The sequence below is a fragment of the Chrysemys picta genome, chromosome 6 (assembly GCF_011386835.1).
Source record: "Chrysemys picta bellii isolate R12L10 chromosome 6, ASM1138683v2, whole genome shotgun sequence".
Classification (NCBI taxonomy): Eukaryota; Metazoa; Chordata; order Testudines; family Emydidae; genus Chrysemys; species Chrysemys picta.
In genome coordinates this window covers 24,916,444-24,929,646 of record NC_088796.1, presented here as the reverse complement: position 1 = coordinate 24,929,646, position 13,203 = coordinate 24,916,444, and the positions used below count along the sequence as shown (strand labels likewise).

Sequence of the window (13,203 nt, the reverse complement as noted above, 5' to 3'; positions counted from 1 at the left end):
GTCTTGGTCTTCACAACATCCTCTGGCAACGAGTTCCACAGGTTCACTGTGCGTTGTGTGAAAAAATCCCTCCTTTTGTTTGTTTTAAACCTGCTGTTTATCTTTATTTATATGAACTTCAGTGAGACTCCTTGTGGAATAAGGTACTATGTCATGTAAATAATGGGATCACAATATGGCCATTGTTTTTTAATTCTGGTTCCATGGGTTCCATCATTTAATTTGAGATGTTTGTGTTAAAATAACTTTGTTTTTTAAAAATAAATTTTATCACAATTTAAATATACACTTCAAATGAGCCTTGTGGGGGCTGATCCCATTTAAGTCAATGGCAAAACTTCCCAGCAGAAGTAGAATCACCACGTTAATTAAATGATAATAAATGAGGGGAAAAGTTACATGGCACTGTTTCACTTCAACATGCTCCTCTATCCATGACAACCACAGCTGACATGACCACAATTTAAAACCAACAATTTAAGACCAATACATTTATAACAACAGGGCAGAAGAAAGTAAACAGAGAATCACTAATTTCTGTCAGAAGCTGACTGTGATCACACTTTTTAGGACCACATCTGATTATCTGTGCAGTTCACAGCTCAACAAAATCACAGAATGTAGGGATGTATTACAAGTGGAAAATGAGCACAGACTGGAAATTTTAAAGGATGGACATAGATGAAAGAATTTGTGGAAGACAGAAGAACAGTGGAGGAAGGGAGGGTTGATGTGATATATCACAATGAAAATGCACTGCATAAAATAGGAAGTTTAGTCCAGGATATTGGAACTTGGAAAAAATGATGTGTCACAGGGTGGCTGGCCCCTTTAAGAGAGAGTGGAGTCCCGTGCACCAGTGGGGCTGCCTCCTGATTGGGTTTTAAAAGAGGGCACCTGGGTCACTGGGGGAGGAGATTGGCAGGTGAGTGCTGTCTGAGACCAGAGAGAGAAAGGAAGAGCTACAGAAAATCTGAACTCTCATAGAATATCTGGGTTAGAAGGGACCTTAGGAGGTCATCTAGTCCAACCCCCTGCTCAAAGCAGGACCAATCCCCAGACAGATTTTTGCCCCAGCTCCCTAAATGGCCCCCTGAAGGATCAAGCTCACAACACTGGATTTAGGAGGCCAGTGCTCAAACCACTGAGTTATCCCTCCCCCCTGAGGACAGCTAGAGCAGAACTAGGGATGAGAACTGAGCTGAGAAGCAAGGCTGGAGACACCTGACAGGAGAAGGCCTGGACAGAGTCCCTAGGCAAAAGGGGAAGATCCCGCTTGGTCAGTGGAAGCAAGAGGGTAGACCCTGGAGGGCTGTGCCCTGAGCAAGGCTCAGACTCAGGTAGGGAGGCCTCAGGAGAGGAACAAGAGTTGCCATTTTTGAGATACAAAAACTTGAGACATCCAAGATGATCCTGAGCCCATAAAACTGGACTGCTGGGGGTGTGTACTGAGCACCCTGACAGATTGCCTGGGACAGCTACCTCAAAAAAGGGACTATGCTGGGAAAACCTGAGTTGGTGGCAACCCTAAGTGGAACTCTGGGGAGATCTCTTGTAGGGGGCTGTGGTAACGGTCAGGAGACTGGTCATTCTTTGGCAGTGAGGCCCTGGCTCAGGGCAAAAGAAACAGGGAACACAGTGCTGCCATTGAGTCTTGGGTGAGGGACCTGTAGGTGCTGTCCCTGAAGAGGGGACTGGAAAAACTGTTGTACGTTTATATGTTTACTGTGGGTTTATTGAGAATGGTTTTACTACAAGGGTGTGGGGGGGAATTACTGCACTGGTGTCTGTCAATATGTTATGCCCAGAGGTGGGCTTTCTATTGGACATTGAGAGACTCTGTTCATGGGCAGAAGAAAGGGGAAACTAAGGCAGGGTATATGTCTGTCATACAACTGATGATAAAGATGGTTATGAGAAAAAGCTTCCCTAATTTAACAAATTACATCCTGACAATGAGCAATTAGTGTGAAATACCCTTGATCCATGGATAAAAATGCTATTTTTCAAAAGGTGAGTCAGGAGTGTGACGTTGCACTCCATATGCTTTATGAAAATATGCTTGGAATGTGAATATAATGTAACTGGAATATGCTTTATGCAAAAGGTCTCTTCTAAGGTATCATTACAAAGCTTATAATCTACTGAATGCAGTCATCCTATTTGTATGAATGTATCATTCTTGTATCTGAAGCTATAAATATGTAGTATTATTCTAAAGTCCTATTGTAATTATGCAAAGTGTGGGCCATTAATGGTGGTTTAGAATCTTGATGGCTCCCATTGACCAGAACAACTGGTTTAAATGGCTCTGTTTACTTGTAAACCTTCCTGTGTTCATCTGAGTCAGGCCGGAAAGAATGGAGGCTTGGGAGTCTCACAGGACATGTGACCATGTCACCTGGTACTGGAATCCATCCTAAACCTGGTGCTTTTCCATTTAGAAGGAAGGGTGGGAACCCAAAGTGAGACAAAGGAGTCCCGCCTTGTGCCAAATATATAAAAGGGGGTGGAACAGAACAAAGGGGCTGCCAGTCATGAGAATCCCCTAGTTACCACCTAAGCAGGAGCTAACAAGAACTGTACCAGGGGAAAGGATTGGTCCCAGACTAAGAAGGAATCTAGTCGGTGAAAGAAACTTATTGGAACATCTCTGAGGGTGAGATTTACCTGTATTCAGTTTCTTAATGTATTAGGCTTAGACTTGCGCGTTTTGTTTTATTTTGTTTGGTAACTTACTTTGGTCTGTCTGTTATTACTTGAAACCACTTAAATTCTACTTTTATATTTAATAAAATCACTTTTGTTTATTAATTAACCCAGAGTTAATGATTAATACCTGGGGGAGCAAACAACTGTGCATCTCTCTCTATCAGTGTTATAGCGGTCGGACAATTTATGAGTTTACCCCGTATAAGCTTTATACAGAGTAAAAAGGATTTATTTGGGGTTTGGATCCCATTGGGAATTGGGTGCTGGAAATAGGGGATTTGCTGAGCGGTTTTTGGTTAAAGTCTGCAGCTTTGCGGGGCGTGGACCAGACCTGGGTCTGTGTTGCAGCAGGCTAGCGTGTCTGGCTCAACAAGGCAGGGTTCTGGAATCCCAGGCTGGCAGAGAAAACAGGCTCAGAGGTAATTCCAGCATGTCAGGTGACAACCTCAAGGGGGTCTCTGTGACCGAACCCATCACAAGGAGAAAGAACTTGATCAAGCTACAGTATGAGATACAGTTCTGAAGCTACAAAATAATTTGGCAAACCAACAGTCTGATAAGTGTTGAAGGTCATGTCAGACGTCATTGGAAAATTATTTCCAGCAGACTCTTTGAAGTCATGCAGCATTAGTGATTATGTATGTAGGAAACAAGAAAATATAATGTACATTACTAGACTTTTCTTATTAATCAAATAAGTTAATGAACCTCCATTTTCTAAAATGATACTTTTTAATCTGATTATTTCCATGGATAGGAAACACCATGTCTCCATTTTTATTTCATTTCTCAGGAAAATAGAAAAATTCTAACAGATAAGAAAAAACAAGTAAAGCAACTATTAGAAGAATTGGATGCTGAAAAATCCCCTTCTTTTGCTGATTGTTACCATACTTTCAGTTTCAGGAAAAACAAGCCAAAGGATAAAGCAAAAGTAAACCACAGAACGAAAAGTCTGACAAAGTGTGCCTCAGTGACAAAAACAGGGTTGAAAATATTGCTATGGCCCCATCTCGATGCAAAGTTCTCTGATTTCATTGATAACTGTGCACATTTTGTACAGAATATTTATTCTAGTGCATGTTTTCTGTGCATGGAGATGATTGGTTAATTTCTGTCTTGATTTAAATAATGGACACTTCCTCTTCACCCTCTTCAGTCTGTATAGCTGAATTTTACTAAGATACTTACAGTGACTCCCAATGAAGTCAGTTGCAATACTCTCATTCTGCATAATGACCAGGTAGACTCTGGCCCAGTGGGAGCAGGATCAGACCCATTATGTACATTACAAAGTTACTGGAGTGTTTTGTACAAATTCCTTTCAGCTGATTAATTTTCCTATTTGGAGTTTGGATTCTGGCTCACCAAACTCTTGACTTTTTCCAGAATATTGTATTCAAAACTGGTACAAAACTCAGAATCAGAACTTTTCCCAGTTCTTCCATCCATGCTTTCCAACCTGTGGCATATTGATTATTAGTATTCAGGAATTATAGTACTGTGATATCTGACATAGTATGTAGCTTCTTACCATATTGTAAGGTTAATGTTAGTATTGTTAAGGTCCAACTCCGTAAAGTTGCATGTTAGGGAGTGACCGTCTTCCTTAATTTCCAGCTGGCTGAAACACTCAACATCAATGTTCTCTAATTCATCATCTAAGGAGAAATATACGGAATGTTAATGAAGCAAATGACTGTGTTTGTTTGAAATACAATTTAACAGTCTCATTATGAAACAGGCTCTTTTATTAGAAGTTGCTATAAAGGAGAAGCATCCAGTAGTCTAAGCCCAACATTTCAGTTTTATAAAATCATAGAAAGGGTTTTTCTTTTTCTTTTTTCTGGGTTTATTAAATGTCCTCTCTCTGCACAAAGGGTGAATTCCATCCATTTTGACACTCATACTGAAGAACACACAGGGTAGCCAGTGTATCAATTATAAAATGACATCATTCAGGAGCTAATATATTGGTTTAGCTAGGCCAGTCTTGGCTTTTATAATTAATCATAGTATAAAAGATGGAGTATTGATTTGATCTTGGAAGCCGTCCATACATAGAACTCCCTTTGATGCATGCAATACATATGCAGTGTGATGTTATAGTATATAGTGTTAATTTGCATGAATGTGAGATGGCCATATTAGTCACAGGTAGCCAAATATTAATTGTAAGAACTACGTACAAACCTCATACCAAGAGAAAAATGGGAACTAATCCATTTTCAAAAACTGACAGCATTTTCTAGAAATCATGATATTGTGGTTTTTGAAGGTGTTATATCTCATGACATGCTAGGCATAGTAAGAAATGTGTACGGAGCACCAGTAACAAACCAGGATTCCCAGAATATAGCATCAATCTCTAGACATAAATCTTATATGATAAGTCAGCTTGACGCATCCTAGACTCCATTTTTCACACAATAGCACCATCACTCAGTTTGGCAAGAATAAAAGTTACTGTTTGAGAAGTTTAGGACTGAAAAAGAAGGGGAGTTTCTGGCCAAGACTTAAAGCTTGTATGTACCGGGGCTATTTGTATTGGTGTTTCAAATAAGCTAAGCACCTTATTACTCTGGTGCAGCACATCTACACTGGAGGATACACCAGCGTCATTACATTATTGTCGCTAAACAGGTCCAAATAGCAGTTGTCTAGACAGGCCCCAAATTGTCTGAGAACATTAATAGATTACAAGGGACCATTGTAATCACTAGTCTGACCTCCTGTATAGCCCAGGCCACAGGACTTCCTCAAAATAATGCCTACATCAAATCTTTTAGAAAAACATCCAATTTTGATTTTAAAATGGCCAGTGATGAAGAATACACAATGACCCTTGGTAAATTGTTCCAGTGGTTAATTACCCCCATGCCTTATTTCCAGTCTGAATTTGTCTAGCTTCAACTTCCAGCCCCCTGGATCGTGTTATACCTTTCTCTGCTAGACTGAAGAGCCAAATATTAAATATTTATTCTCCATGTAGGTACTTATAGACTGTGATTAAATGACCTTCTAACTTGCTCTTTGTTAAACTAAACAGATTGAGCTCCTTGAGTCTATCACTGTCAGGCATGTTTTCTATTTCTTTAATCCTTTCAAATCCTTCAATCGTTCCTGTGGCTCTTCGCTGAATCCTCTGTAATTTATCAACAGCCTATCTTTGCACAATAGCTCATGCCCCCAAAACTTATGTGTAATGGAACTGATACTTGTGCTTTGCTGTCAGATTATTGACAAGAACTAGAAAATTAAGGTAGAATTTTAGAAGTCTCATTTCAAATCCCCTTACGCTGGCACAGGCGCTTAAGCACTGCGGCACATTTTGACTGTGCCATCCATTTCTGTCAAATGTCATGCCATCGGGCTTTCAGGGAAATCTCAAACTTTCTGTCACATAACACTGTTTCTTCAAAGTTTGCCTTGATGAGTCATAAAACAATTGCTGTTTGACTGTATGATGCGTGTTTCATATCCAAAGCTCTTGCATGTCAGATCAGGGATAGCAAAATAAACAAACTTCTGAGAGAAATATTTCCACCCCAACTTCCACTCCAAGTTCAGCAGAACTGATAATGAAGGGTTAGATTGTGAATGGCACCAGGGCAGGTCCACCAGGGAAGAATGGAAGGAGCTTCCTCCCCTCAGCACCGAAGCTAGCTGAAAAGTGGGTAAGAAGCAGTGGTACTGTTCTCTGTAATGGGCCCTGTGAGCATTAGCTGTCTGAAAGCCAGGCTGTATTAACTTCTGTTCCCTACTGCTTTCTGGGGATGAGAATGATGATATATGACTCACCATCCTCCAAGTCCCACCCTGGGCCCACCATCTTCTTTTAATATTTAAGGGAATTGGATGCTGGAGAAAGATGTAGGATTGATGCCCTTGGAGAAGGAAGTTCTCTTTTTATCCACCAAACAGGTACAGCCGGGGCGCAGCTGTGCAAGCATCACTCCACTGCCCTGCCAATGTGCCTCAACTCTGAACTGGAGGGAGATGAGGTATTATTCATGGTTATTTATATTACACTAGTGCCCTAGAGGCCTCAATTTAAAGCCAGGGCCCCATTCTGCTAGACATGGTACACACGTATCGTAAAAGACAGCTCCTGCTCCAAAGAGCTTACAGACTAAATGCCAAGACCTCACAGGTGAATGAAAGAAACATGCAGACAGGAAGGAGATGGGCCAGGACAAGGTAACAATACTAATAGGATATTTTCTCATAGTCTAGCACTGCACCCAATTTGTAGGTGCAATTGGCCAATCAGTAGCAGTAATCATAATAATCATTCTCTATGTCCATTCCATTTTTGGCTCCTTTGCAGCTAAAAGGAGGGATAGCTCAGTGGTTTGAAAATTGGCCTACTAAACCCAGGGTTGTCAGTTTAATCCTTGAGGGGGGCATTTAGGGATCTGGGGCAAAAAAAAATAGTTGGGGGTTGGTCCTGCTTTGAGCAGGGGGTTGGACTAGATAACCTCCTGATGTCCCTTCCAACCCTGAGATTCTATTCTGTTGAAACTCCAAGGTTGTCATTTAGTGCCAATTGTAGTAGAAATATCTTTTGTTACATGGACACCTAGACCAAGACCATGACATTTATTTCACCTTGACTATTAAAGAGAGACACCTTCCAATCAGTACTAGTCGAGAATTGGCTTTGGACTGATTTAATAGAGGTGAAAGTCTATCACAATTCCTCTGAGCCATCTAGTCACATATAGAGACTCATGTCCTATATGACCAGAGACTATGCAGCACTCTTAAGACTTCTGATACAATTACTTGCCTTGAGTTATTCATAATTCTGGTTACATATGGGTAACATTAAAATTGTTGTGGATTATTATTACTGTTTATTACTTATATAGTGACATTGTTTTGCATGGTTGTTTATATATGTAAATAAAGGCCATGTCATAATACGTATAAATCCATGGATTGTATCACATCAACAAGTAAGACTCTCAAATAAGAATCCTCTTGACAGCTGCTACAATTATCTGAAAAGTTGTATTTATTCAGGACCCATAAGAATGGGACTCAAGTGGCAGAAGTTGTAAATCAGAATCCATCCTGCTGTCCTAAAGATTGAATAATCTAAAGAAGATGAGCTTCTTTCTCTAGCATTTGAACTGTTGAATGTTTAAATAGTAAAGGGGTTCTTCAGATGTTAGACTAGCATTAAAGCAGGAGGGCAGCTGACTTGCAATGTCTGGCACTAGGGTGACCAGACAGCAAGTGTGAAAAATCGGGACGGGAGCAGAGGGTAATAGGAGCCTATACAAGAAAAAGACCCCAAACTCTGGACTGTCCCTATAAAATTGGGACATCTGGTCACCTATCTGGCACTGAACTCCTGCACTGTGAATGCAACTTTTTTGAGTCATGAAAAGTATTTGTAACAGTAAAAAATGATCAGTTAAAGTATTAGATTAGCAATTAGGATGATATGTGCTATTTAAAAGGAATTTTCATGTACCATATTCTAACAGCTTAAAATTAAATTTTGCTATCTGACAATCAACAATATACTTCTCTCCCTGTTGACTCCTGAACTTGACAATCCTAACTCACACAAATAGCTCTTAATCATGGCCCCAGTGACCTCTACATGACTAATGATGTGAGTAAGGTCTGTTTACATCAGAAAAATTTGCAGGATCATGACTGTTTCCCCCAGATCATAGGTAACTCAAACTTAACACCTAATCCTGATTTCATTTAAATCAGTGCGGAACTTTGACACTAATTTCAATAGGAGACGTACTGGGCTCATAATCACTTACACTATAAACCCTTTAAGGCAGTTGTCTCTTTTCCGTGTTTGTACAGGACACAACACAATGTGGCCCCAATACTGATAGCGGACTTTGGCACCACCACAATATAAATATTTGCAGAGACTTATTTACATTCTTAACTTTGTGTACTGATGTCCATAGGACTACTCACAGTACATACCCCTGATAATTGTATAATCAATTGCTTGGCTACACTTCAGTCCATTAAGAAATACATTCAAGAGATGAAATGACCAATATCAGTCAGGTTTTTTTGCTAAAAGCTAATATTAGAATGTACAGGAAGAAAGGCTCAGTAAGATACCAGTTTCTGGGAAGCCGTCTTGTGCAGCATTGTTAAATTCACCTTACACAGAAAGTGTGTTTCAGCTAAGAGTGTTTTTAGGATGATTTTACAAGTTACAAACCTCTTTACACATCACTAAAATCCAACCCACCAGTTTGTCCCAGCCCCTTAACCTGTTTTTCTGTGACTTTCCTTTGTTTTGGATACTAGCATTCCAGGGACTGGTCCATGAAGGTACCTCCTCAGCTTAGACTGTAGTAGAACATTGAAGTATTTTGCCTTTCACAAGTTCCTTATTTCCGCATGCCAAAGCTGACTTCAGCTTTGCAAAGTGTTACGGGATGCTTAGCATAGAACAGAATTATAAAAAGATATAGTTCAATTCAGGCCATGTAACTGCTAGAAATATAGATACAATATAATGTCATATTGATATTGTGGGCTTAATGCATATTAATATGTGTCATATCAATAATATATATTGGTTAACAATAAAGTTAAGCACAGATGTAAATGGCTGCAGGATCAGGACCTTAAATTGCCATGGTGTTGTTGGCATCTGATTGAATGCTGCATCATCTGATTGAATATCTGCTGTATTTAGAAGTTATCTTAAATTAAAATAGTTCTCATGTGAGCTGACCCCATCCTACAAACATCCTACAAACACTTACCCTGTGAGCAGGGCCATTGAAGTCAATGGGACACATGAGTAAGGGTTTTCAGGATCTGTTTCTGTTTCTAACCAGGGCCCAATCCTGTTCCCTTTGAAGTTGATGGCAAAGCGATTTTGACTGAAAGGGAGCAGGGTTAATACCGTAATATATGTCAGAGTTGAGTGGTCCCAGTGATTTCAGAGACATTGATTTCAATATATTTTTATTAATGTTGATGTCAATGGGACCACTCACCTGAATAAGGGATTGCAGGATCAGGTGCTGATCAGCTGCAAATTATGTAAATACAAGAAAATAGGGGGGAAAGACATCATAAGTAGGTTTAAGATCTTCTAACCAGTAAAACTGCCATGCACTTTGTTCTGGTGTAATAAATATATAATTCACTGCAGATGGGAAAAACAGAGGGAACTAATGAGTTACATCTAAAACTTAGCATAGATACACAGTAATTACCTCACCATTAAAAACTGCTACTCATCTAATAACAAAATGTTAGGAACCTAAATGACGGTAATTGAGAGAGACTAGTCTTATGTCAGTAGTCCTTATCTGCACAGTCCCACTGACTTTAATAGAATGACTCATATGAGTGAAGATTATTCATGTGAGTAAAGGTTTTCAGGACCGGGTCCTAGGCAATTTAAAGGATCTGAGTCTCAAGGTGTGTGTCAGAAAAGTATTCTCATTGATGGCAATGGGAAATTTTCCTGAATGTAGTGCAGAACTATGTACAAAATGTCTACATTGAGTGGAGTATTTACAAATTTGATGATTTCTGCTGCAAAATACTTTTAACTGTCCAAGCAAAATAATTGAGTTTGTTGAACTAAGGTCATTATTACTGTAATGCCCCTGATGTAATTTGAGTGCCTTTATGATAAACACACATCAGTGATGTGCTGCAGGTAGCTCCTAGAAGCTCCTTGTTTAAATGCTGCCCCTTGACCCCACCTCGCCGAAAGGGGGGACTAGACAGCATCCTTTGCATCATAGGGCCACTCCCTGCTTGAGATAACTTATCTCTGGGGCTCAAAAATAATCTTCTGAATAGGAAACTTTTTGCCTCTTGGGTGGAGCAGATTGGACTGTTTCTGGCACTTTAAAACATTTTTCCCTAAGAGGATTGTGAGAGCAGAATCAGTGCCTTATCCTTTTCATATGGCACTTTAATGTATTTGCAAAACATAATGGAATGAACTAATTCTTTACTTACCAGCCTTAAACAATCATAATTCTTATACAAAGCTAACCATAATGAAAGAGGCTAAGTAGGCTCTATCCTGCATTCCTTGTGCACTCCACTCTTTCACTGGTTTTAATAGGAGTTTGAGGTGCACAAGGATGCACGACTGGGCATAAGTATAGATAGATATCTGTGTAAATAATCCACCAGAATCACACAAATCCCATGCATAAAGAACATGAGAGAGGCAAAGCTAATGGTTAAAATGTTAACCCATTCTGTTTAACGGCTGCAGTTGCATGTAGTAGAAGTTTGAGGATCTCATTAAAATCACATTTTCAATTATTCTTGATCCTGAAGGCAAACGTGAAATGACTCACCAGACTCATCTTCTGAGGTAGAACCACTTTCTCCAGAAGTGGTGTGAAGAAGAAAAAAGAGTAAAATGCCAAACGCTGTGCTGGTCCGTGTCATTCTGAGCATATTTGGTGTGTGCGTGCCTGTGTGTGAGAGAGGAGCTCACTCAGTTGCTTTATACCCAGGGTGAAGTGTGAACCCACTGCTCTGATAAAGCAACCGCAGGCAGGGGGAAGTGTAAACACACTGAAAAGGATGACAAGCAGAGCGAGCCAGGAAGCCAGAGTGAAAATACTTGTGGAACTTTTATTTTGAAAATGCCTCCCACTTCCAAACTAAGGGCTTAATCCAAAACTCACTAAAGTCAGTAAACAGACTCCCACTGACTTCAGTGTGATTTGGATCAGGCTCTAAAGGCCCAACCCGGTTCCTACTGAATCAACGGGATTTTTACTAGTGATTTTGGTGAGACAAGATAAGGCCCTTTTGTGAGATGGCTTACGGTCCAGGAAGACCAGACACACCACAGAGCTAGGGGCTAAATTCTGCCCTCAGTTACAGTGTCAATACATGGTTGTCCAGGAGGGAGAATTTGTAAAGTGCTGTAAAGAGATCTCCCAGATTCAAAGTGGTAGTTAAGAGCTATATATTATTATTAATAAATATAAATGCAATTATGTAGTATTTGCTAAACACCAACAGCTTGCTTGCTGCTGTACAAAACAAAGATAAAGACAGTCGCTGCTCCAAGGAGATTGCAATCTGAAGGGTCAGTCCTACAAACCCTTAATCATGTGATTGGTCTGTAAGCAATCTGGAACTACTTGCAGTTTTCAGGATCAGGACTTAAAAGACAGATGCAAAGCGAGCAAGCTGCAGAGACACACAGAAGAGGTGTTAAATATTTCCTCCCCCTCTTTCTGTGTCTCCAACTCCTCCACACCAACACACACCAAAATAATTCAGGGGCAGACTAGTCATTGACTAATATGGGCTAGTGTTTGTGAGCCTCCGTGACACCCTGCTTCCCTTCCGTGAACCACCACCACATAAACACAAATCTATTAAGTGACTGTTTATCTGGTACTGTTGCTGCCACCATCCAGTATATATTAACTCCTTGTCTCTTCTAGACTTTTAGAGTTAAATAGTTTTAGCCTTTTATCCCCAAGAACTGGAAAATCCAGAGCTACATTGTTGCATGGTGTAATTATTATGTAGCATCACTTTAAGAAGTGGCAGTCAAGAGTCTAAATAACTTACTAGCCTGTATCAGGCCTAGGCATAGAGCTCATGACAATGAAAGGTCTTACTTATTATGCTAAGAATAAATATAATCTAACATAGAAGCATTAAAGAAATAGTTTTATACACTGAAACCTCTCATCTTACTCTGTTAGTTTAACTTGAGCTTCTTAACTATTACAAATATACATGCACAACGTGCCATGACCCGTCTATATCTGATGTCACCTCTCAGTGCCAGCCCTTGATGCTGGGTTACTGGGATGGCTGTGGGAGTCCCTCACTTTTCCTGAGGACTCTCTCCCCTTCAGAGCCCATCATCTAAGAGGAGAGGAGTTGCTGGGGTTGAGGACACCATGCTGAGCTCTCTTCAGGTTTTCCATCCTCCGGGCTCTACTAACCCTTCTTCAGTCAGCCCCCCTGTAACGATGCTGGTTCTGGTGGGACCCAACTGAGACTGCCAGTTCAGGACAAATTGCTTAAAGCAGGGCAGTCACAGCCCCAGGCTGGAGTTTTTCCACCTCAAACCAAACCAGCCAGACAGAGAGGACTTTGGTCTCACCCACTGGCTAACCACAAGTCACACAAGCAATTCCTTCAGACACTCCAGTTTCTGAGTATCACCACCAGTGCCACTCGTTATGGGGATGAATGGTTATGAAAACCAACACCCCAGTAAAAGAAAAAAAGCTTCTCCTGATCCCAAAGGACCAAGCCCGAGACCCAGGTCAATCTACAAATCAGATCTTACCCACAAATCACGCTGTTGCCAATCTTTTAGAATCTAAAATCTAAAGGTTTATTCATAAAAGGAAAAAGATGTAGATGAGAGCTAGAATTGGTTAAATGGAGTCAATTACATACAGTAATGGCAAAGTTCTTGGTTCAGGCTTGTAGTAGTGATAGAATAAACTGCAGGTTCAAATCAAGTCT

At 40.3% G+C, this 13,203-nt stretch overlaps 1 protein-coding gene across 1 annotated transcript in view; it reads right to left on the bottom strand.

Moving 5' to 3' along the window:
* Positions 1–11,338, bottom strand: part of IL7R (interleukin 7 receptor) — a 31,860-nt gene extending 20,522 nt beyond the window's left edge. The window contains exons 1-2 of the mRNA XM_005306916.4: positions 11,049–11,338; positions 4,247–4,373 (exon numbers count right to left, since the gene is read on the bottom strand). Coding sequence (XP_005306973.1) covers positions 4,247–4,373; positions 11,049–11,151 — 230 coding nt within the window. The 5' untranslated portion in view covers positions 11,152–11,338. The remainder of the gene's footprint in view (positions 1–4,246; positions 4,374–11,048) is intronic.
* Positions 11,339–13,203: the final 1,865 nt, after the last annotated feature.